Source organism: Corvus brachyrhynchos, unplaced genomic scaffold (genome assembly GCF_000691975.1).
Source record: "Corvus brachyrhynchos isolate BGI_N302 unplaced genomic scaffold, ASM69197v1 scaffold710, whole genome shotgun sequence".
In the NCBI taxonomy this organism is placed as follows: Eukaryota; Metazoa; Chordata; class Aves; order Passeriformes; family Corvidae; genus Corvus; species Corvus brachyrhynchos.
In genome coordinates this window covers 549,597-575,708 of record NW_008236029.1, presented here as the reverse complement: position 1 = coordinate 575,708, position 26,112 = coordinate 549,597, and the positions used below count along the sequence as shown (strand labels likewise).

Here is a 26,112-nt window from a genome sequence, read left to right as displayed (position 1 = left end):
TACATAGAATCTTCAGTATCTAACTTATAATTTTATTAGTGCAATGGTAACAGGGCATGATCTTACATATTTAGTATAGATCTTAACTTCTGAACTTGTGTCACAGACCTCTGTTCTTGAGCCTGTTTCTAGCTCTGTTCTCTGTCAGTACAAGGCAGTTTGCTCTGAGGTCACCTGTTCCCATTTTGGGACACTGCCTGTAACTCGGTAGGTAACATCACAATTCGAAGCAAAACAGAATAACCTCATTACAATGGCTGTTCATGTACTGCTTTTATCTCTGGCAAAGTATAGCAGTAGTAACAGGAGAGGAAACCTCATCTGTGCTACATTTCAGACTCCTAGGATGAGTGTTTTCTGTAAGAATTCTCAAGATTCTCTCTGAGACCAAATGGCACTCTGCTAAAAGCTGTAGAAAACATTATTATCACTTAAAGAATTACTCTTCTTTGTTATGAGGAAGGGAGTGGTTTCAGAGGCACTGCAGCAAAAAGAGAAAAAAGAGCATGGAGAAAGTGTGAAGGGAAAGCTGAAGAAGCAGAGGGGGAGGATGGGGAGATGTTCTACTGAAAGGAGATATTACGGGGAGAATTACACTAAACGTAACAAGAGAACTGGTTGTAATCAAATGACGGAGGTGTCATTGAGGGAATCGGGCATGAGCGCATAGGAAAACACACTTCCTTAACACTGTGATTCACAAATAGCTTTCCCCCCTAAGATGCCAGGATTCCAATGAAAACTTGTTTTATTGTTGGTTTGGGTTTTTCAATTCTTCTTTTGTATTTACTGCATAGGTCTTTTGCAATATGGAAATTGCTGGAGGAGGATGGACAGTTATACAGCACCGAGAAGATGGAAGTCTGGATTTTCAGAAAAGTTGGAAAGAATACAAAATGGTAAGGTGAAAAATGTGCAATATCTGTACAATTCATACAAGTTTCAGATTTCAAATACTACTTCCTATTGTCCTAGATAGATAGTTCTGCCTATAATGATGTGCTGTGGTCCTGCAGACTTTTATGAACTACCTTTTCTCAGTTCTGCTACTTTTCAAAATCATAATATCCTTTTTACTCAGTTAGTTGAGTCTTATTTGCCATGATTTAGAGTTTCTTTCAGATCAGTTACTGAGATTAAAATGAGATGAGGCCAGAATGCTGCTCTCTGTCTCGCTGAAGTTTTGACTTGATGTGATGTTTGGGGGTAATAGGCATGTGATGATGTTCCTAAGGCATGAACGTTTTCAGCTGAGGGGAACTCATTCAGAAGTTGGAGCACCTCAGACAGGAACAAAAATTTTTACTGGGGCTTATCCCAAGTCATACAGCACCTCTGCCAATCAAGTTAATGTACTGGAAATGTTGATACTTCAAATAGGATTACAAGAAAATAAATAACTTACCAAATTAAAGATGACATGACTTCAAGCAGGCTATTTTCCCTTTGCCAACTCAAAAAAAATTTACTCCAATCTAAATAACTTCTAATTTGTTTCATTCCCTGCCTGATCAAACTTCCTGATGGAGCTCCTTTCTCTGAGTCCCTGAAGACTGGCTTGGATTTCAATGACATTCCTATTGAAGTTTTCAGCACTGTATTATCAGCCTGGCAGAAAAAAAGCTCTTTTCTAGTTTTCAAAAAGCACTAAATGAAAAGAGAATTTTAAATGTTTAAAAATAAAGACAAGTTCTGTTTAGTAAAAATTTCTATGGGAAAAAGTTCTCTTGCAGAACTTACAGTTTCAGAAATAACATAATATCATATTATTGAAACAAAATCTAATTTTGGATTCTATTGATGCTTTATTTTCAATATTTTCATATTGCTTGAAAATATAAATAATGATTTGAGTCAGACTCCTGCTCCTATGGATAACTAAAGGATGTAATCTATTTTGTAATATATATTAACTAAAGTTATAATAAAATGACAAACATATTTTTTAATAGAATCACAAAATTGGAAATTTCTTTTAGAATTCATATTGTTTTAGTTTAGCAGAAAACTTGAAAACTGTTGTACTTGATTTTGGTCCAGAATCAAATAAAATATAAGGCATGAAATTATTTGAAACAAAATTTGAAGATTCTACCAGTTTTATTTGTGAGGAAATTAGAATTCGTATGTGCACATCTACATATGGACTTTCTAAATGTATGCATATCACATTAATTATTTTCTCAGTTTTTATCTCCTGTGCTTTTCTTAGGCAGTTTAATAAATACAGCCCTTTGAAAAGTTTTCCCATGTGGCCTTTTTTCCTACATATCCTTTAATTTAGTCATTTTCCTCCACTTTTCCTTTACTACAGTGTGAACCTGTTCAGGATTAGATTCTGTTGGCTTAGTCTAGTTCAAGCAGTCTGAATTAATTTTCCTTCTCTTTAGGAATGATGTAGTATTTAAGAGATCATTTACTTCTACCAAATGAAAAGGATCCCTTTTGGACTTTTATTGATTGTTCATCCTGTATGTCATGAAACAAGATGGGATTCAGGCTTGCTCTGCTTCTATGAACTGTTTCGCCAAAGTAACAATCTCAGGCCCCCTTCTATGGTTTACTTATAACACCAAATGTTGAATGGTCGAGGCTGGTGGACTCTCTGTGTATTACTGGGATATCTGAAAGCCTCTGAGCTTCAAGGCAATAACACCACCAACTTAATTCTTTGATTGTTCAGAGAGGGTGTGTGGTGTCTGTTGGACCACATCCCCTCTCCTTCCTGTCACATCTGCCTAGTGTTTCTTCCAGTGGAAGCTGGGGAGTGTGGTGGCAGAACATGATGGCACTTAGGCTTACTTGGAGCAGTTGAACTTAATGTGTTTTCTCAGCCTGTAGTTCAGATAGAGCTTTCCAGTTTTGTTAAGATATTCTTCTTGTGCTTGTATCTCACTGCGGTCCTAAAGCTAACAGAAATGGTATCATAGTATAATAACAGCAACAAGAAGTCTCTGGGGATTCTTTTATTTTCAGTGCATTTAGTTCTTACTGGAAAGAAATCTGGAAAACTGTTGAAATTTTTAAGCTATAAGCAAGTACTGATTGCCAGCTTCTGAGCTGGACAGGAACTCAGGCCACCAACCTGCACTACTGCTAAAGCCCTCACAAGTTATTGGCTGTTACAGTGTTAGGAGGCCACTGCACACATGCTCTGACTCTAAACAGATCCTTACAGCAGCTTACTTGGGGAGGGTGCACATGGAGCGGTCTCTGCGAAGCTGACAGCACTGCTGGCTTGCAGGAGTCACCTGACAGCAGTGAGGCACTCATTGTCTTTGATGCAGTTTCATGCTGGTGCCTTCAGCTTACATGGAAGCACTTCAATTTCTGTTGACACCAATACAGGAAACAGGTTAAGTGAGAGGGTAGCCAAGAATCTTTTGAGTAGACATATACAACTCCATTCATTCTTAAATTGCCACACAGTCAGTGATAGTGCAATAGTGGTACTAATTTTTCCTACTGGTTTTTTTTTGCTCCATTTCTGCTGGCATTCAGTCTCCACTCTGGAAAATAAAGTAATGCTTTCTTTGTTATCTAAAATAACAGCTAATAACCTTTTCTGCAGATTTACTGTTATGCAAGATTGGTTATGTATCTTCTTGCTTAGGGGCATATTTTCTTACCAGTATCCTTCAGTTTTCTTGTTAGTCTTATCGTGTGCAGTATAATTTGTACCTTTGCTTCGAAGAACTCATTTCTGACCAAGAAATTTCTTGGGCCGTTTGAGTTTTGTGCATTCAATAGTAATTGGAATAAATTCACAGAAAAGCTTGTAAGTTCATCCTTCCATCCTTTATCAGTGTCTACTACATCTGTTTTTTCACATTTTGCAATGGATTTTCTGTTATAGTGTTTGTTGCTTACCAGAAAAAAGTGAAGTGGAATAACAAATAATTTCTTTAACAGCAGGTGAGATCACCCTGAAGAAAATTTCAAGCATTTTTCATATTTCCTTGCCTGAATAAATGTTAATGTAAAACACTATTAAGAGGTTTGATCTCTAGAGGGGAATATTGCTTAAGAAACTATTGCTTGCTATCTGCAAACCCAAGACCCTTTTGAAGGGGGTTTTCCACAAGCTTACTGTCACAGTTTCTGGAATTTATTAGGGAGTTATTAGCAATAATCAAATCTGAGTTAATGGTTAGCTCATGTGCTAACTTGGCTGTCCAGATTTCTTGATCATTTTCCAGTTTTCAGTTCTTGGATGAATGCACCTTTCCCAGTGACTGTCTCCATTTTTGCCAAATTAGGTGATGGAGTATTGGATTCCCTATTCTCTAGCCTTTTAGCATGTCTAGTTTAATAATTCCCATGAAATTCTCAGAATTTATTCCACACTTGATAGCCCAGCATTCACTATGAGTTTCCTAGGGGGCCTTCTTTGGGGTCAAGTCTGTAGGGAGTTTCCTCAGACATTTAAAATTATTTTCTTCTTTCTCTCATTGGAGAAAAACTCTCAGTAGGTATTTGAAATTGTGTGCTTTGGCCAGCTCACAGCAATCTTTTTCCTAGCCAGTTTTTTTCCTGCATGTCAGTATTTAATTGTACTCTATGCCTTAATTGCTATTTTCCACTCTCTGATGAAAAAAACCTATCACTTCTTTTAATCACTCATATTGTCATGAGCTAGATTAGGATCGCTTGTATGTAGTACACTCAAAGATGAATTTCTAAGCTTTATGGCAACCACTTCCTACCTTCCTGACCAGCAGTTGTTTTTTCTTTTGGTTTCTTGGAAGCAAGAATGTCATTCAGTGTTATATTCCACATTCCTTTAATTTCATGTTCCTGATTAGCATCTAAGAGCCCAACAACAGTTCAGTGCTTAAAAAAAGTCTGGTGCCAATTGTTTCAGAAGTCATCAGTAGCATTTGTGTGTGCCTGAAGAGCACATCTACAAAACCTCGTCCATTTCTGTTGTGGTTTCTTCTTTTTCTTTTCTCCTTAAAGGTGTTGGGTCTCCATAGTGCCAATATGGTATGACACCAGAGCAGGATAATTTATGTTCTTCTATGGCTTAAATTCTTCACACACTGAGAGACAGACCATGAAGTTCTGGTAGTCACCAGAACTTTCTGAGGAAGTATTTTTGGATGCAATTCTAGTGGGAATTTACATTTTATTGTCTGGAATAACCTGACTTTCCTCTGAGCCTCAGTAAATTTTAACTGTTATAACAAGTATGGTGATCTGTGTCTTCTGCTTACTTAAAAGACAGTCAAACACATCTTTGGACTGTAAGTCTCTGATTTCCTTCTAGGCACGATGGTTATTACACTTTTTTAATGTATTTCCTACAGTTCACCTCTGTGAGTAAGCTCTACTTTGGACACAGGTCCCACCTATTTCCCGGAAGACCTTATTGTTTGTGACAATCAGGTGGCTGGTCACCTCATGTTTTCATCTCGCTAGTCTTTGCAAGTCCCACATGCCTGAATTATTCATAATAAAAGCTACCATTCCAAGAAAGACTTTATTTCTCAGTGCCTTTGTTCAGTTTATTCTGAAAACTTCCAGATGTTAGTTACACTTAATTTTTATTTGTAAACTGTTCAGCTCCTGTTTTAGAATGTGGCTTCCTAATTCCTTTTATGGTCTCCATCTGTTGTAAGCCTTATTTTAATTTCTCTTGTGAAAGTTTTAGTTCCAGTTTTAAGTTCTGTTATCATTCTCCCTGACCACCTCTCTTGTCTTTAAACTCTGACATTTCCTTTTTTCCATATTGCTTCAGTAGCAATGCTAACTTGCACATTTCTCTCATTCAAAATAGGTCTTCACTACCATTTATATTGTATTTGTCTTGAGCAAACAGACAAAAACTCAAGCTGTTGTACTGTTTCCTCTTGGAGCATTAACTGATGATGGACAATTCTCTGTCATAGTTTTATCCATTTACAAATAGTGTCCAGGTTCCATTTTATCCCCAAATACTTGCAGAATCAAACAACTACAGACAGAGCTCCAAGGCCTTTCAATCATTAGAACATTATGTTCCTCACCTTCTTTTTCAAGTGAGAAAATGACTGCATAAAAATGCATTCAGCACATTTTGGAATCGTTTGTGTAAGCTTATTGATTCTGCTTCCACTATCTTAGTGCAAAATAACCTCAGATGTGGGTGGGTTTTTAAACAAAAATTACACAAACCATATGGCTTGGCTGAGGAGAATGTTCTTGACAGGAAAAAAAAATTGTTCATAATTTGAAAGTCCATACTGTGGGAACAATGTCTTTCATAATTCTTAGTTTTTTTAAAGCTAGATATTCTGAATGAATTTTCATTCCTTTTCCAGGATTATAACTATTTAATGTATGTTATGCATTGTTATGGTCATGAAATCTTCACAGTTCTTGTGTTGATAGATAAACCTGTATTCTTTAAGAGGACTCAAATATCAAACAGCTCTGACGGTGATAACACTGATCCTTCTGTGACTATTCCACATTAAATGAATTTGTCAAAGCCTCTTTTTTTTTTTTGGTCTCCATTCATGCCAAACTTTTCCCTAAAGTATAAAGAAAAGAAATTGTTGGGAGCTAAAAAATGTATTCCACTGCAAGTATACGATGGAGCTCCTAGGGTTCACAGGATGTCAAGGACTGAAATGGCCATTGAAACCAGCTTCGCCTAACTTCTCTTAGGGAGATGTAAGAAGATGCTGCTGTTGTTCCCAGGAATTAAAACACTCATCAGCTTTCCAGTTAATTATTTGTTTTATTATTTGTTTTGTATTATTAGGAATCTTTTATTGCCATGTGTAGAAGGAACACACACATACTAGACAAAGATTCCTTGCTACCAACAGGCCTGTAATTTTATGACAGTAGATTTCTTCCATTGATTTTGGAATGAGCAATATTCAAGTCATCTATACTTAGGTCACAAACAGTAACAAAAAGAAACAAAAGCTAAGCAAAAAATATTACACTCAGTTGTACATATGGTCAGATAGGTACACTTTAAGTATGATTGTTGATTGATCTCACATGGGCATTAATTTTCACTTTCACTGTTATTACCCCCAAATTGTTTGGCTATGAAGGATCCTTCCAAGAGCAGCATATGCAGATGCTTCTGGTAGATAGCTAATTAAATTTCTTAATAAGAACCCATGTCTTCCTTCCAATGAGAGCTTCAGTGTTTCACTGCTTTGCAGAGTGGGGCTGGGGACCTTCCTCCTATTTGACTCCTTCCTTCTTTCTCAACTACTAGGTCATACCTGTACTAGTACATTGAACGGGGTCACAGCCTGCATGTGTGAACAGCCTTGTGACAAAAGATCCTCATCACTAAATTTTAGAGGTGTTTTGGTCTGACTCAAATAGCTTGCACAGATAATGCCCAAGCAGTGACAGGTAATGGGCCATTCTCAAATGACAGCTGGCATAGGGCTATTTTGGTGTTAGATCCGAGGCAGTTTCACTGCTAGCACAGGAAACTTTATGGTTTGCTTTTTTATGCTTAGCAGCACAGTAAGGGCTGTTCAGAGCACTATTCACAGTTTCTTTTCCCCCTGTGTCTTAGTGAAACATTTGTGAGGGAAAGAATTACTGGTTCAAAGAATTTGGGCAGGTATTTTGAAGATAACCTTGGAAAGTTTTCTGGAAGGAGGAGAGCCTTCATAAACCTATCTGTACAACGTCTATCCATCTAGCTACTAGCTGGAGATGAATCCCATAATTCCTTCAGCAGAGATGGCTTTGTGTTTTTTCCCTGTCAGTAGCACGAAGCAGTTTATAAAGTGCCTTGTAATACCAACATGGTCTTGTCTGCAAAATGAAGGATTTGAGAACAGGAGGGACCTGTGAGAAAAGCAAAAACTAGGGAATGCATGACCTTAGAAAAGACAGAAGTTATGGTGCTTCTCTAGTGTAATAAAACCCAAACGGGTTGGGAGTAGTGGTGATCTTGAATTAATATGCTGAATGAATGACTTATAAGAGTGCGTTATGATTACAGGGGGATAAAAAAGGCACACTCAAGACATGAAAAATTTTGTAACATATAGCGACAAATTCATCACTTATGAGAGTATACTTCAAAGTCATAAGTTTCTTACATCTGAAAAAAAGAATTTTCTTCAAGGGACTGGGATAGATAACATGGAAGTAATTTGTTTCTTTCACACATTTACCAAGTAATTTGGATATAAGGAAATGATTTTTGGTGACTGGAATGTGTATTAAGATATTATGTGAGTAACGCCTTTCACAGAGACCCACCCTTCTGTGATAAAGAATGGCATGTCATGCTGGTTTAATAAAGTCTGTTCTGACTGCAGCAGTTGCTCAGATAGTTGTTGTTTTCATCAGTGCTATAAAAAAAGACAGTATTTTCTCTGCTTCTCCTGAGATCTAAATCCAGTATGTCCAGTAGAGATAGACATGATATTGAAGTGGTGAGAAACCATATTTCATTTTATGTAAACATGCTCATTAAATTCTTCTGGTCCTGACCAAGGCTTAATCTAAGTGTAAGTTTCAACAGAATTATGTAAGGGAGCAAGAATGAAACAATATTTGTCTCAGAGAGGTTTGGATCACTATATTGGGCACCAGAGATGTTACTACAAAAGGAAGCATCTTCTTTATTTTGGAGAATGTTTTTGGATGTAAAATAAACCACAATTTTGTGTTGGAGCACAGTTGTGTTTTAATGCTCAGCACAGTCTTTCCTAAGCAAACATGACAGGATAACATCAGTTTCAAGAGCTGTGTTGACACATGGATATATACTTGTGCCTGATTTGCCACCAGTGATTCAATTTAACAGCATTAATTTATACTGATAAGACTCATGCAGTATTCCAAAGACTGTTACTTAATCAATTTTATATACTCATATCAAGATTTAGCTTAATTATGCTAACAGCCTCTACTACAGCACCATGAGAAAGATTAAAGACATTGAAGAACTATTCTAACCACAAGATGAAAATGCTATATTAGAAGAACCAGGTGAGATTCTGTGAGGTTGCTTTCAAAATTTGTGACTTGAAAATATAGTAGAATTGTAGTGGAGGTCTTCCCAAACAACAGTTGTGTGCTTTCATCATGGAACAGCATTTCTCTTCAGGGAGGAGCATCTCCTGTGTCATCTGCTCCATTTGGAACTTACTGGAGCAGCTCTTCGCTTTGGGGCTCACGTCAAATTAGAAGTATAACTTTCTGACTCTGATGTCAGTCAACTTCTATTCTTGTTCAACTGTTTAGACTACCAGCTGAGCCCAAGCAAGAGATTCAAAAATAATCCATAAATTTGATGCTTGCTCTATTTAGGCAGATTATGGGGCTGAAACTCAAGTCCATTTTCAAACTCACAAACTTTTGGTCTTTGCTGTAGCAGCTATGCTCCTAGTCATGCTCATCTTTCCTACTTGGGATTAGTCAGTGTATTTGGAGAAGAGAATGAAGTCATACATCCCAAAAGTTTTTCCTTTTGCCTGCAATGAACAAAAATACCTTTTTTTAATTTTTTTTCTTGCATTTTGCATATTTAGCCCTAAAACTTACCGTTTATTTCTTTGCAAATAATGAATCAGAAAATTATCTGAAGCTCAAAATTCATTTTTCTTAGAGTACAAAAAAAAGAGTTTTCTTTTCTTTAATACATACCCATGTCCCTGGGATGCTCTTACTAGGAGCCACACTAAGTATCTGTACATTCCTAGGATCCTCTTGTCCTAGAGTGAGAAAGGTGGTTTGGGATAGAGTCTCTCAATGTAATTTGTCTTAATAAGAAATACTCTCCTATTTTCAGTTACATAGTAAGGAAATTAGATTGAAATCCAGGCCTGAGGAAGATGTACTGGTTGTTTTATTTATAGGAAATGTATGTAGGTAACTGAGCTGTTTTGGGCCCCTTGCCCAGCCAGAGGTAACCTTTGTGTAAGGTTTGTGCTTCATTCTGTCTCTGTGATTCTTATTCATTGGTAATTTTGCTGCTACTGCTACTGTGTGTGTTTGAGAAGGAAAAAGTAATTTCTGTATGTCTACTAATATATTTAGTCTAAAAGAAAGAGCAACAGACTGAATTGCTGCAGATTATGGACAAGATTTTCAGACAGGTTATACAACCATTTAGCTCTTTATTTAAACTGACAACAGCTTTGTTTTCTTTTTAATCTTTTGAGAAGGTATCTCTGGCTTCAACCTAAACACATTTTTAAAACTTGCCAACAAATATTTGTTAGTATTTCCTAGGAAAAAAATCTGAATATTTGGAATTGCTTTCCAATATACTTTTAAGTTAACATTAACTAACACATAAATTGTCTGAGGAAATTGAAGTAATTTCTATAAACCAAATCTTTATTTCAAATAACAGAATGAATAATACAATGTGATGGGAATGAAAATATACAAGTATACAAAAAAATATACAAAAATTATTTAGAAATTATCTTCTTAAACAATATCCATTCCACATTCTCAGATAAGGCAAAAGGAGCTGAATATTCTTTATGGCTTCTGAGAAGTCATTGCTGCTGTAAAACACTGAATTATTATCTGCTTTATTCACTGAATTGTCTGACAGAAGATGAACCCATAGGATATATTGGCTGTGTCTGGTTTCAATTTGTTTTGTCTATAAAAAGTCAAAGCTTCCTGTGAGCATTATCAGACAAAATAAATAAAGTAAGAGAGATAATTGTTTAATGAACTTGGAGCAACATGATTCAGGCAGAATATCCTCACAGATTTTGCCAAAGCTAATAAAATTCTTTTGCACCCTACTATTATTTTTGAGTAAGTATCAACTTTGTAAATTCTTAAGGGCCTTTTTAAAACCAGTATTGAATTCTGTTTCTTTGTACTCATGACTGCTTTAGTAGTTTGGACTCCGTTAATATCCATGCAATTGAAAATGAGCTGATGTAGAACTCACATGTCATCTAGAGTAAATATTATACTACCATGTACTTTTGTCTTTGATTCCTAGCTCTAAGTACTTTAATCCATACAAAAGAAAAACAACATAGCAGTTGAGCATTATGTGAGAATTTACAGAATTTACTATATAGTTATGTAGTACCAGAAAACACCTTTGCTTCATCCTACTATAAAAATGGGTTTACAACTGTCAGTTAGGTTCTGTATTGTGTTATTCTTTCTCTCTGAAAACAAACTATATCATTGAAAAGAACAATCTGCGCTAATGAAGTATAAAACATTACTATATTATTCCTTAATGACAAAACCTGGATGAAAGAGTTTATTCATTGTTTGTAATTTTTATGTCTTGTTTCAAATTAGCCTTTGCCAAAATATGATCTTAATACAATTTTCAGCAGCAAAAATATAAATGTTTTCTGTTTCTGAAGAATAAAATGAAACATTATAATAATCTATGCTGGGTCAGTGCAAATACTTGTGTACACTTTTTGTGACTCATAGTGGAGAGAAAAAAAGCATATTATGAAAATGCAAGCATGTTTCCCTGCTATATTCTCCCAGCTTCCATAGAGTGCTAGTGAAGAAAATGAAGGAGAACTCTGAGAACTTTTGGAAATTTCTGACCTTCTCCTATTACATTAAGCCCTATTTTGGGAACTTAAAGCCTCTGATTTGCCAGCCATCCCAATACTATGCAAATTTCTAGGGAAAAACAAAATTGAGTATTTTTGGAATAAAATGTAGAGTTTAAAGAATTAATCTCTCTATTTGGAAACATATAATGAACAAAATATAGAAAGATAATGACAAAATAGTGTTTCTTCGTCATTTAAAATGCAATTTTGGAACAGTGCTTAAGACCCACTGGGTTTCAGAGAGTCTTAAAATGCAGTTAACTGCAAACACATTCATGAAATACAGATGTTCCTTTTCCTAGTGGATTGATAGCTTGAGGATGACTTGGATCACCCCATGTAATTCCTTGAGTTTAGGCACAAAACTTTGACACAAATAATTCTGGAAGCATTTGCTATAACTATTCAAATGCAAAACCCAAAGTGTTTGTTGACAGTGTATATATATATTGGGAAAAAAACATATTTAATGACAGCTGTGGGCCTGAAGTAGGTGACTTCTAATGTTAACTTCTAACACTGCCCTAAGGCATTCTCAAAATCAAACTTCTTGTCCTAAATCTTAGGCACTGTCCATAAATGACAAGCATGGTCTTAGGCAAGGCTTTAGGCATCTTATCACTTGGGGCCCTACAGATCTGAGCAGCAGTATAAACATAAATGCCCTGCTAACTAAAATGCTATTTCATAACTGAATTTTAATTACTGAACAATTATTGAATTCTCTCATGAGCATCAAAATTAATGAGGTCTGCTTTTCTGTGGACTTTTGTCCTGTGTTCCACATAGAAGTCCCATTCTTATTACTAATAAGACAATTCTTATTACTAATAATCTTCTGAAACCCTATTATTTTCCAGGATTCTCTGTGGTAAAAGCTTGAGTTCCCCTTTTATGTCCCTCAATCTCTCCCAGATGTCTAAGAACCTCTGAGGCAATACTTGCTCAGCATCTGCACTTGGCTGGCTGCTCTGTGTCTGCTTGTAGCAATTGGAATAGGCAACTGCTGAGCTTCTCCTTCAGCATTTCTCCCAGCAGCAACTCATCACAGATACCAGTACTCTGAAACCTTGCTGAACACCAAGTTTGTGTGACTTTTAACCAAACCTCAAAAGTGTTCAAAAAGTATTGCACAGATATAAAGGAGAGGTGGGCATAACAATTACACAAGTTTGTTTTCCTAAGTTTTTTAACTGCGAAAAGAAAAAATATATCTTGTATTTGAAGATAAAATTCTGAAATGTACGTTGAAAGCTAAGGATTCTGAAGGTGAATCATAAGAAGCAGGAACAACCATTTCCTTTGCCAGCCTCAGGTTTGGGAATGGAAACACAAAACAAAACCAGGTTTTTCATGGTTTTTAGCTAATATTATGTCATTTTCTTCTGCACACAAAAGCTTACATATCTCGTCAAAGTAGTAGTGTTCTTGTAGTAGAGACAGTCTAAGTAAGATATAAACAAGGAGAGCTGTGTTGTTTTTAAGTCAGCCAAAGTATCTGGGGAAAACAGTATGCACGTAAGTCTTTCTTCAGCTCTGAAATACAGGCAGTAAACTGCAGACTAAATACAGGCTGGAAATGGTCGAGTTCGGCATAATAAAATCATACTTGAAGAAATTGCTGCCAACTCTGTGCTTAACAGAAATGTACTGCTCCTCTCTGGTTTAGATCTATGAAAGCTTTGAGTGCCTGTTTGTTTGTTTATCTCTTTCCAGCCATATTAGGTGTTTAATAAAGTACACTGCTTCTCCTTTGGAACATTCCTTGCTTCAGAGAGATGTTTTATATCCCACTTACTTCCTTGGTTTTCTTTTCATAAAAGCAAGTAGTTTGTTCAAACAGAAGTTACTTCTGTCAAGGAAAAAATTCTTATTCTAGGCATTTCTAATCTGAGTTTCAGTATTGTAACCCCTGATAGGAGGATTCCATTTTTCATAACTAATGTGGTGGGTTTCCTCATAATTTTTAATATTTCTTTTTATATTTCTTTTGTTCCCTGTTGCTGCAGCTTCATTTCCTCTGGTCAAGAGAGCAAGCCACTTTGTGATAGATTTTCATCTTAGTGTAATAACATATGTGGAAAGGGAGAAGGAGGTGAAAATTTGAAGAATAAAAATTATTACCTCAGTATAATTATATATGTTGTCTGGAGTTTCTATAGAACACATAAGGGATCATATAATGTTAAAACACTACATGTATTTAATCCTGAATAGGCTGTAATCTAAATGAGATAAGACATACATAATTCAACAGACCCACAGTTCAAAGGGGAGTCCCCTCAGCTTTCCTGCACTGGGAAAAAGGGAGAAAGACTTTCCTGTGAATCTTCTTTTAAAGAAAGACAGGTGATGATGATGACGATGATGATGATAATAACAATAAATCTTCTGTGAATAAGAAACCATGTAAACTCCAAACAAACCTAATTTGACTGATACCTGAACAACTATGCTCCACTTCTACTTTCTGGATTTTAGGGAGACAAACTTCTATCGGTAGTCTATGCAGGGCATATTTTGCCTTACTCTGAAATGAGTGACAATGACCAGGGGTGAAAGATGACAAACCTCTAACTGCTCTTGCATGACACTGCCAAAACTACTAGAACAGGAGACACCAGGTGGGACAGTCAAGGGTAGAAAGACAAGGCAAGAAGATGGAAAGAATCAAAGGCACAGACAGAAAACGGTGATAATTACAGAGGTGTGTGCCAGCTGTAGACATGGTTCATACAGGTGAGGAACAAGTATTTTTGTATTTTAGGAGCAATGTATGAAGCCAAATATAAATGTGAATGTCATCAAAGCAGTAAGTGAGAAATAACGGAAAGCATCATAATGGGAAAACTTGAGGAGCAGGGGCTCACTCTGGAAAACAGATGTGTTCAAAGCAGGGTATCACCAGCATTACCTACAACCAGTACTTACAGAGACTTGTATAGGAAACAGTCCACTGAAGAAAGAGGATATAATGAAATAACATGCAGGAAAGGAAAAGCCAATAGTATCCTCCCATATTTCAGTCTGAGACTTCTTTGAGACTTGCCAGAGACTACTGAATTTCAATTCTTGCAGGTGAAGCACTTTGTCCATGGGTATCTCCTGACAGTCTCTGAGCCAAAAGACAGATATGCTTATTTAAAATATGAATTAGTGTACTCAGTTCAGCATAGCCAAACGTGGCATTTCTTCTCAGCCTCCACTATCAGTGAGTCACCAAATATATGCTCAGGTAGGGTAGTGTAAACAAAAATGAGTTCTGAGTAAAGTACTTTCTATTGTAACCCTGTAGGAACTACAAAAAAAATTGCCTCCATTTTTATTTTTTGGACCAGTCAAGCTTTTAAGCATCTAAATTTTTGAAATTAATTTGCTTTAGAAGTTTGCAGCTGATGTACCTATACATTGCCTGAGTGAGTACCTGTGCAACCACATAGCCTCTGGGGAGTCAGGATTTCTTCCTCAAGAGACCCAACTAATCAGAGCTGGAGCCACAGCAATACAGTAAAGAAAAAAAGTGAGAGAGAGCTCTACTTTCAATGTTTTCATCTCATGTTAGGAGTGACTGAAACATTATATAGAGAAGATCGATGTCTTGCCAATGTGTCTCACAGACACATTTCTCATTACCTAACCTTTAGGCCCAAGGAAGTCCCTTGGTTTTAACCCCTTTAAAAAATATGTGCTTTCTGGAAATAATCCAATCTTTCATTTAATTTGACTAGGAAATTTTCACAGGACGTTCTAAAACACCCCCAGTATACCACTGTAAGCAAATCAGGAGATTTCCGGTTCTCTTTTTTTCCTATCTTAAGAAATATGAATAAGCATAGTCATGTTGGAGTAGCTCTTCACAAGTAAATATTATGGTTTAAAATAATTTTTACTGTACATGGACAGAAGAGTTCTCAGGTATGAACTAATAGTTTAAAAATAACAATTATTCTAATATATAATAAATAAGTTAATGGCATTAAATAAAACCTTAAATTTAATGTAGTAAAATATTCACTACAATTTAAACAACTTTAAAACCTGGAAGATGTATAAAAACATATGTCTAGGAATTGGTTTTGAAAATTACTTACAGTTTTTCTTTCATTATTATTTTTCCATGTTTGAAAATGATAAGTTTTCTTAACTGGAAATAGGATCATCTGAATATATGAAATGTGAGGAGAGTACCTTAAATATTCTGCTGATGGGTTTTTTTCCTTTTAAAAAATAAATTTACAGTAGTACCTACTGTGCTTTAGGATAATCTAGTCTAATTTAGACTCTTTTAAATGTTTTATAAAGTGCAGAAGAATTCTGTTTTGACTTAATTGTCTAAATAATAACTAGGTTTAACACCATATGAAATGCATTATAGCATATGACCATGTCCAGTATTCCCACTGAACAATGTGCAAATAAAGCATCATGCTATTAATATCATGTACCTGGAAAATGATTCCCAACTGATAACCTCGGTTGCCCCTTCAAACTCCAGTTAAACTGCATGACATTCTAGATCACTTCTATTAGTAGAATCATTTTAGAGACAGTCAAACTGGAGCAAAGAAGGTTATGACCAGTAACTAGAATGTACAGGTAAAATATAATGATGATTTTATTATTGCATAAAGGCTCTACCAATTACAATAATTACATCTAGTTATTTTGCCAACTTTTTTCTAGGGTTTTGGTAGCCCATCAGGTGAACATTGGCTGGGAAATGAACTTATCTTTGCAATAACAAGTCAGAGGCAATATTCCCTAAGAATTGAATTAATGGACTGGGAAGGAAACCGGGCATATTCACAATATGACAGATTTCACATAGGAAATGAAAAACAGAATTACAGGTAAGAATCTATTGAAATTCTTTTGACTCTGCTGAGTGATAAATATTGTTCATCGTTCTCTTGTCAAATATGAGAAAGGACAATAATATGATACTGATTTTCATCAAAAGTGAATAAAGTGTAAAAATAACGCAGAAATCAGATTTCTCAGTGAAGGAAGTATAGAGTAAACCTAACATTTGAGAACAAAGGGTCTATTAATCGTGTTGGCTCATAGAACTGCTAAAAATTGTATAACTTTTACCATCAGAACTCAAAACTGATTGAATACAAAAAAAGATATGGATTCTTCATTACAACCTGAAGGATATCTACCTCAGAAGCATAAGACTGAAACAATGGACATGGGAATAAAAGACCAAAAATGCTGTTAAACCATCTGATATTTCCAAACTAAAAATTTAGTATAAATGAAGAGGAAAAACAGAATGCTGGATTTTATTTTGAGGAAATTAAACACAAAAACTTCTCTCAATAATATTTTTCTCCCATACTTTGTTTTATAATAAAAATGTAGAAAGCTTAAATCCACTTTTTTAAAATTAAAAAAAAAGAAGCAACTTGAAGACACAAGAAATGTGGATGACCTAAGCAGTCAATGATATTATTTTTAATCATTGCTTCATCTGAACAGATGCTAGAACAAAGAAAAGAAACCCATAAAAATATCCAATTTATTATAGCACATCTAATTAGCATAAGAATCAGTAGAGAAACAGATATATTGTAAACTCAAACATTCAAGTCATAGCATGTGAGACTAGGCTGGTATTCAGATCTTTAAATTCATGTAACATGACTCTCAAAAATGCTGATTGCCTCCCTCCCCCCGGGTCCCCAGAGGAATGGAGGTGAGAGCAATTTGCTCCTTCTACTGACAGAACTGTGCCCAGGTGGGACAGAGAGCAGTGCCCCTGCCCTCTGGGGTTTGTCGGGGGCAGCAGCAAATGGTGTACAAGTGCAAAGGACACATTTAGAAGCAATCAGTACGAGTTTGGCTCCTGCATAAAGCAAGGACTGTACCACTGCACACAAAGGATGGCTCTATCCCCTACTGCCTCCAGCAGTGCTGTGCCTGGCACTGCCCATGGAAAGCCAGTTCACCAAATCAGGAAAGGTGGAGCACCTATTCTGAGGTAGTTTTAGGCAAAAAGTATAAGTAAAGGAAATTTCTCAAAACAGAGGCCAGAAAGATTTATACAAAACATGAACAAAGAAGTGTAAAAGTGGAGGGGAGTCTTAAACATTAGTAGAAGATTTTCAAAAAGAAAAGATGGGACAAATCCTTGTCAAATGAGGAAAAATGTTGGACAGTTACACATAGCTCAAAAGTTTACGATGAATCAGAGGAAAGGACAGGAGTATTACTCAGGGAATGAATTAAAATGTCTGAATTTGCTAACAAAAACAGGGTCTTTTTTACTCATCTTTATTCTGAACTGAGTAGGGACAACATATATTGTTGAGGAATTGGAAGGCTGTTGAAAATTCAACATGTTAAAGCTTATGTTTAGAGAGGGTTTCTTTTTCAGGACTCCTCTGGGTTCATTCACGGCAATATAGCAAGAGAATATCTTGTTTTGTTTCAAAATGCTGGGAAGGGAAGGGAAGGGAAGGGAAGGGAAGGGAAGGGAAGGGAAGGGAAGGGAAGGGAAGGGAAGGGAAGGGAAGGGAAAAGGAAACCCACTTTTATTATAAAAAGGGGAGATCTTTTTGCAATATAAATCACATTTTCTGAACATGGAAGAAATTGTAAAAATTGATCCATGTAGATTCTTCTATCTGATCAAGAAAAACCAAAAGAGATATAATTCAAACCTGTAAAAATTAAATCAAAGGGGGCATACAGCCCTCAAAGAGTACAATGTTGAGTAACAGGCGTAAATTCTGCTAGCCATGTCATAGTCACTTTTCCACAAAAAATCAAAGGGAACTTAGCTGGAGTCTGTTGACAGCACTTTTGGTTCCTGTCCTATTCCACAGTAAAAATGAAGGCCAGTATGAGATCTGCTCACACTCTGTGGCCTCCTTATGGTGCAATTGAAGCTCCTCGGTTGAGGAGATGGGGAATCAGTTTCATTCATACTTCTCTGGAATAAGCAAAGAGGAAAACATAAAGAAGTAAAAAATTCCATCTCTGTTGGCCCTTTGGGTTTCAGATCAATTCCTCTATTATTTTTACTTGAGTGCATTTGAATATTTAAATAAAATAGCTGAGTAACATGGTGACAGTTCTGGAAATAATGATGTGTCAGCCACATGCAAGTCTAAACTGTTTTTCATGCTTGACAAATGCACTAGTGCTTAGTCCAGATAAATACATGCCCAACAGATATTTTGTAAGCCAAAATTATGTTGGGCTATATTATAAATTTTACAAGAATGCATCCTATGACATAAAAACTCTTTATTTTGCTTGCCAGCATCAGTATCTGTGATAGAAGCAATTCCAGAAGGTTGGCTGAATAAAAAACTGATTATTGAGTACTAAACAGCTGGCCACCCTTCAGAGAATGCTGTTTTCCCTTTATCTGAGGAGCTGCCATTAAGGATTTAAATGATTCCTCTGAAGCTGAAAACCACAATTCCCAAACTCCTGGTCCCAGTGCCTTTCCTTCACAACTTTCGGGTATTTGCCATGTTTGCTTTCAATACCTCTATCACAGATCACCATACCTTTTCAAAACTTTAGTTACTGTTATTTGAAATAATTTTGCCAAAGAAAATAGATGCTCTCCTATTTTGGAAGCTCATTTCTTATAATGACCCAAAATAAATGTTGTTTCTGTTAGCAAGAATAAGTAAGTGTAGACTGGCTAGACTCACATTAGTTTCAAATAGCATTACTAAGTAATAGTAACCAGTAAAGAGATAATTTTCTAAGCTGGTCTGTGAAGTGGATCAAGAAAATCTGAAATAGAAAAAGGGTATTGAAATGAAAAGAAAAGCTCAAGAAGTGGAATATCTTTAATTTTGCTATGGCAGTACTTGTACATTTGGAAGGCATGAAAAAAAATAAGGTTCCAGGTCTTATGCTTGAATACAGTGAAAAAGAAAAGAAAAAATAAAAGGAAAGGAAAGGAAAGGAAAGGAAAGGAAAGGAAAGGAAAGGAAAGGAAAGGAAAGGAAAGGAAAGGAAAGGAAAGGAAAGGAAAGGAAAGGAAAGGAAAGGAAAGGAAAGGAAAGGAAAGGAAAGGAAAGGAAAGGAAAGGAAAGGAAAGGACAATGAAGTGATAAAATCTGCTTGAGAAAATATCAAAAATCATTTTCATGTTATTCTTCCAAAATTCTGCCTCAACATTATGCAAAGTTCAATTCTAACTGGATAACTCCCAGTTGGTGACTTCAGAAGGGTTCTGTTTTTTCTCTGGGCTGTTTGTATTCTCTTTACTACTTTTTATTAGTCTGAAGAATCTATTATTAAAAACAGTAATGCTGAACACATGTAAGTTCAAATATACTTGTTTCTCTTTCAAAATGAGACAGCTCCAAAAGGTTTTCTGGGAAATCAGAATAAAATCTATTTATCCCAGATGATGACTGGGAAGAAGGTTGAGATGAGAAAGTGGATACTGAATCAGTAAATGTATCATGGTAAATGATAACTGAAACAGGAAAATTAAATGTTGTGCCAAATGTGAAATCTTTAATAACAGTATCTAAGTGATTAATTTCTTTTAGAACATTCTTAGGTTTCTTATCTACACAAGATGATTACACAGAGACTATCTGTAAATGTGAGGAAAATATCTCTGTCAGTCTCTTTGCAACTTACACTGTGGCAAGTAAAATGTCCACAGAGTAAGAAGAGCCAGATCTTGCAGATCTCCCATTTAGTGCAGTGTTTCTTAATATAATTAAGAATTATTTATAGAACTATAAAAACATGAGTTGAAAGAGAATCCTAAAGGACACATGACCTCTCCTCTTTTCTTGTGTAGACTCTGCCTAGCCCACTTGACATTGTTTGATGTTCTTAGGAGCTGTACAGCTATGACACGCTGCTGCTCTGACCTGTGTCTTCAGGTCCTCCAGAACTGAACAGGAAAAGTAACCACATGCTGGGATTTCAGGCACCACAATTCATAATCCTACATATTTTATGAAAACAGATATATTGATGCTGAATTTTGAACAGTAGTAATATCAGCCTGCAGATACATCTGGTTTTGCTACTCATGATATAGGAGAAGCACTTCAAAGCAAGGGGTGAAGAATGGGGGAATTACACTTTTTAATTGGCTGAGCTATTTGTGCTTCAGAACCATTAAAGAGGTTTAATAGACACTCACCCCCTACGACAATATATTCCGGTATTTAATCATTATTTTAGTCAGAAAAGTTTTCTTTTGCTGCAATGATTCTCTAACTTTGGTCCTATCCATGGAGAAATACGATTAAATGATCAGACAGCACTGCTCAGGTGAGCAAGACTTTGGAATTGATGTAGGCATAGGTGAAAACTGATGATGGACAGAGAACATCCTAAATTCTGTGAGTCAGTCATGGACTTAAGGTGGTGACTGACTTTTGGTAGTTAAAATTAAGAAGAGACTTTATATTGGAATGAGCAGGAGAATGTGATTACAAAATCTCATCAGAAAGTGAGAGAGCATAGATCCATTGGTAGTGGAACACACAAAAGACCCGTTGTCAGGGGAATAGTAGTCATGTAGGGAAGAGTCAGGCTGTGGGTCCTCAGAGGCAACAAGCTGATGAAATTTGTTGCAAGCAAGAGAGATAGTCATTAAAATTATTCAAATCATGTCAAGCTGCTTGCATGATCTTCCAATTCCTGCAAATCTAGGTAACAGTTTCCAAGCTCTCCAAAATACTGTGTCTCTCCAGGCTTTGCTTTGGGAAACCAGATCGGTTGTTGAAAGTAAACCAAGAATTGTTAAATTTTATGGGACCTTGTAGCAGAGAGTTTTCTGTTCACTGAGTAGAGTATTGGACTTTTAGCTCTTGTTTGATTGAAAGTTGGTATATTTAGTTTCAGCAATAGCATTATTACTCCCTGTTTTCTTAGAATAATATGGTATGTAGTCTGCTGCTAGAAGCCTTGATGTAATGTTAATATTAGATTTATTTTTTTAAGGTGGAGGCTATTGATTTATTTGATCACCATTGTTGAACTATCGATGGAATTTCTTGTAAAAATTCTCACTCATCTTTCTGTAAAGTGGAGAAAAATATATTTATCTGTACAGTCTTTTAAATTGTACTGCTGAAAATTCTATAATAGGTAGTAAGGTAAGAATTATTTGAGAGTACAACTTTTATGGGGACAGATGGTTTTATGTATCTTTAATTAAAAAACACATCCCACATAGTGTTGCTGTTTCAGAAGCAGGACACAAATAGATCACTGTCACTTCCTTGGTGTACAAAATCTCATTTTTAAATATTAGTGTGGTTCTTTGTTATTATCCAGGCTTTGCAGTGATGCATTTGTGTAAGTAACATTTTCTTGTGTCCCTTGAATTTTTTAGGTAAAACAAAGGATCAATCTGACTTATAAGTTTTTTAAGCCATCAGCTTAGGTTCTTCTGTGTGATTTGTATCACAGTAAACCTTCAAAGGGTCTATTCAGTCTTTTCTCAAATGGGGAAGGAAAAGTGCAGTGGAAGACATATAAGAAATCTGTAGCAAAGTGAAAAAATAAACACAGATCCTCTTGGAACCCAGTTCTGTGCCTAGACCCCAGTACTTTTCTTGCCAAATATGAAAAATGCAGAATAACTTTAAAAATAGTCAGGGTGCAAAAATGCAAAAAACCTGTAATAATTCACTTTTCTTTGGAAGTTTGAAATTCAGTTTGCAAGTCTACTTCAGAGGATACATCCATGTAAAATCCTATTAACAGACAGAATGCTATCTGTGGTATGCATAATTTCTATGATTTGAAAATATTTTCACCGAACAGTGGTTATAAAATCTATAATATGGGAAAAAAAAGATTTAACATCTCTATGTATATATAAATATCTGGCTTAAATGATTTTATTTTATTTAAAAACACTCTCAGTCCAATAATATTCCATGAAGTCTAAATACTGGAAGTGCAAGGATTCAATCCAATGCCCATTAACCAGATGTCTTTCTGGAACCATGCCAGTGTTGCTATATCATATCAGTGACTAAAACTCACTGGCAGTTCATGCAGTATCTTCAAATGTAAGCAGAAATTAAATATAACAATTTCTCTGACTGAAAGTTGATGTAAATATACGTATGGAATTTATAATAAAAAAAAAAAACTTAATCCACATAAATCCCAATATGCACTATCCATCCACAGCTAATCATTTCCCACTTCTAACTGCATTAAAGTCGTTTATAGTTCACTATACAATAGCTGTGACTATCGTGAAGCAGGAACAGAGGTTTCCTTCTTCGCTATGGAATCTAATGAGAATTCAGTGAGATGTGCTGGCTACACTGCAGTACAGTTGAAGTCTTAAAAAGGTGAGCTACGAGCTCCTGATGTAACAGAAGCCAGAAAAGAAATATCAGTGAAATACCTCAAAAGAATCAAGGGTTATTCCTCCAAGAAGGTGACACAGCTGACAGCCCAGTGCACACAGCATGGACAGGAGTTGGAAAACTAAGACCTGCTTGCCATAACTGAGACTTGGTGGGATGAACCCCCTAACTAGAGTGTGGCTATCAGTGACCACAGACTGCTCAGATGGGACAGGCAAGGAAGGAGGAGTGGAGGCATCGCCCTCTACATCAGTAAATGGATACACTGCAAAGAGTTGTTTCTGAAGAACAGCCACAAAAAGTTTGAAAGCTTAGGGTAAGAACTGGAGACTGAGGCAACACAGGGAGCCTGGTTGTTGGTGTCTGCTCCTGGTCACCTGATCTAAGGGAGTCTATTGACCAAGTCTTCTTGCTCTAGCTATGGGAAGCATTGCACTTACAGGCTCTTGTCCTGCTGGGGGACTTCAGTCACTCCAACATCTGCTGAAAAATTATCATAGTGAGCTGTAGGCAATCCAGGAGACTCCTGGAGTGCATGGAGGATAAATTCTTAAACCAGGCAGCCCTACCAGAGAGGATGGCATACTGGATCTGATGGTCATCAACAAAAGTGAGCTACCTAGTCACTGACATCAAGATTGGAAGCAGCCTGCACTTCAGTGGTCATAGAATCACAGAATCATGGAATGGTTTAGGTTGAAAGGGACCTTAAAGATCGTCTCATTCTAACCCCCTGCCAAAGGCAGGGACACTTCCCTCTAGACCAGGTTGCTCATGCATTGGTGGAATTCACAGTCCTGAGGGATATGGGTCAGGCAAAGAGTAAAGACCCTGAATTTTAGGAAAGCAAACCTCCAGTCAAGGAATTAGTTAATAGGAGCCCCTGGGAAAGTGTCCTCATGGACAAGGGAGCAGAACAGACTGGTAGATCTTTCAGAACACTTTCCATACAGTTCAAAATCTAGCAATCCACAGCTGCAAGAAATCAGTAAAGAAAGGCAAGAGAGTGGCATGGCTGAGTTGAGACCTTCTGGTGAAACAAAAGGGCAAGAAGAAAATGCACAGGCAGTGGAAGACAAGTAGGTATCCTGGAAAAAGTGTAGATACACTGCCTCGTTATGTAGGGATGAAATCAGAAAAGCACAGGTGCAGCTGGAGCTGAACTTGGCAAGGGATGCAAAGAATCATAGGAAGGACTTTTACAGATGGGTCAGCAAGAAAAAAGAAAGTCAAAGAAAGTCAAATAAATTATACTCTCCTCCATGAGCAAGACTGACAAAACCAGTTCATCAAATTAGTGGCAGATGGCCCATCTCTGGAAAAATTCAGGGTCAGGTGGGACAGAGCTCTGAGCAACCTGATTTAGTTGAAGATATTGCTGCTCACTAGGGCAGAAGCTTTGACTAGATGACCTGCAAAGTTACTTCCAACCCAGACTGTTCTATGATTCTATGATTTTATGATATTATTTACTAAATATTGTAAAGGATTCATGTATGCAAAGGCAGCTCAGAAACAGACGAGGAGAAGGCTGAGGTATTCAACAAACTTTTTGGCCTCAGTCTTCAGTGGCAATGTCTGTTCCCACAGCTCTCGGGCAAATGGAGCACAAAATGGGGACTGGGGAAGCAAAGTCCTTCCCACTGTAAGAGAAGATCAGGTTTGTGACCAGCTGAAGAACCTGAACATACATTAATCTATGGGACCTGACAAGATGCATCCCAGAGTCCTGAGGGCATTGGCTGATGAAGTTGCCAAGCCTCTCTTTGTGATGTTTGGAAAGCCATGGCAGTCAGGCAAAGATCCTGGTGACTGGAAAAAGGGAAACATTGCACCTAATTTTAAAAAGGGTAGAAAGGAGGAGCCTGGAAACTACTGATCTGTCAGCCTCATCTCTGTGCCTGGAAGGTCATGAAACAAATCCTTCAAGAAGCTGTGCTAAGGCACATGGAGGACAGGGAGGTGACTAAAAACAGCCAGCATTGCTTCACCAAGGGCAAGCCTTGCCTGACCAACCCAGTGACCTTCTATGATGGAGTGACTGCATTGATGCCTTTTCCTGGTCTTAAAATCAAGAATGAAAAATGGTTAGAAGGGAAAAGGGATTTTACCTTTGTATTTATTTTAAGGATCCTTAGGTGCACTACGTCCAGGTGGAATGCGCTGAAATGCACACCACAATGCACCCCCACAATAGATAGAGTATAACATTATAGGTCTTACTAATTAGCATGTCTATCCAAAATTCCCCAATGAGAGGCTCAAGTGAGCCCCCCTCCCCAAGGAACCTTCCCCTGAATGGTTCTATCTTAGTTTACAGAATGTGTTCTGGAGAGGACCTTGGTGTCTGGGGCACACTGATCCCTACCTACAAAGCTTCTAAAATGTTTTAGTCTCCCAGCTTGATAAGTAAGTCTAAGAATGTAGGCTAAAACCCACTAAGAATACAGAAGTTATAAAAAGGTATAACAGGGGTATAAAAGAAAAGGCAAAAAATCTTCATGGCATCACATCAGTGGACAAGAAAAGAGCTACAGATATCATCCTCCTAGATTTCTGTTAGGCCTTTGACATCCTTGTGGGATGGTCCCCCACATCTTTCTCTCTAAATTGGAAAGAATATATTTGATGGGTGTATTTGAATGTTCAGTTGATGGGGAAACAGTTGGATGGACACATCCAGAAGACAGTGGTCCCTCAGGGGTCCATAATGGAACCAGAATTGTTTAATACCTTCATTAATGGCATAGACACTGGGATCAAGTGTAGCCTCAGCAAGTTTGTAGCCAACACCAAGCTGAGTGTTGCAGCTAACTCACCCATAGGATGAGGCGCTACCCCCAGGGACCTGAACAAGTTTGAGAAGTAGCTCCATGAGAATTTCATGAGGTTTAACAACACCAGGTGCAAGGTGCTGCACTGGGATCAGGGCAGTGCCCAGTATCAGCACAGGCTGGGGGATGAACAGATTGAGAGCAGCCCTGGAGAGAAGGACTTGGGGATGCTGGTGGATGAGAGGCTGGACATGACCCAGCCACGTGCACTGGCAGCCCAGAAAGCCAAACGAGTTCTGGGCTGCATGAAAAGCAGCATGGCCAGCAGGACAAGGGAGGGGATTCTGCTGCTCTGCTCTGCTCCACTCTGGTGAGACCTCACCTGGTGTACTACGTTCAGTTCTGGAGCCCTCAGAGCACAATAGATGGACCTGTTGGAGCAGGTCCAGAGGAGAGCTGTGA

General features: G+C 37.1%; 1 protein-coding gene across 1 annotated transcript in view; it reads left to right on the top strand.

The window, feature by feature from the left end:
* The window catches only part of ANGPT1 (angiopoietin 1), a 161,909-nt gene that overhangs the window by 108,767 nt on the left and 27,030 nt on the right, over window positions 1-26,112 (top strand). The window contains exons 6-7 of the mRNA XM_008632293.2: window positions 798-899; window positions 16,224-16,390. Of these exons, the coding sequence (XP_008630515.1) occupies window positions 798-899; window positions 16,224-16,390 (269 nt within the window). The remainder of the gene's footprint in view (window positions 1-797; window positions 900-16,223; window positions 16,391-26,112) is intronic.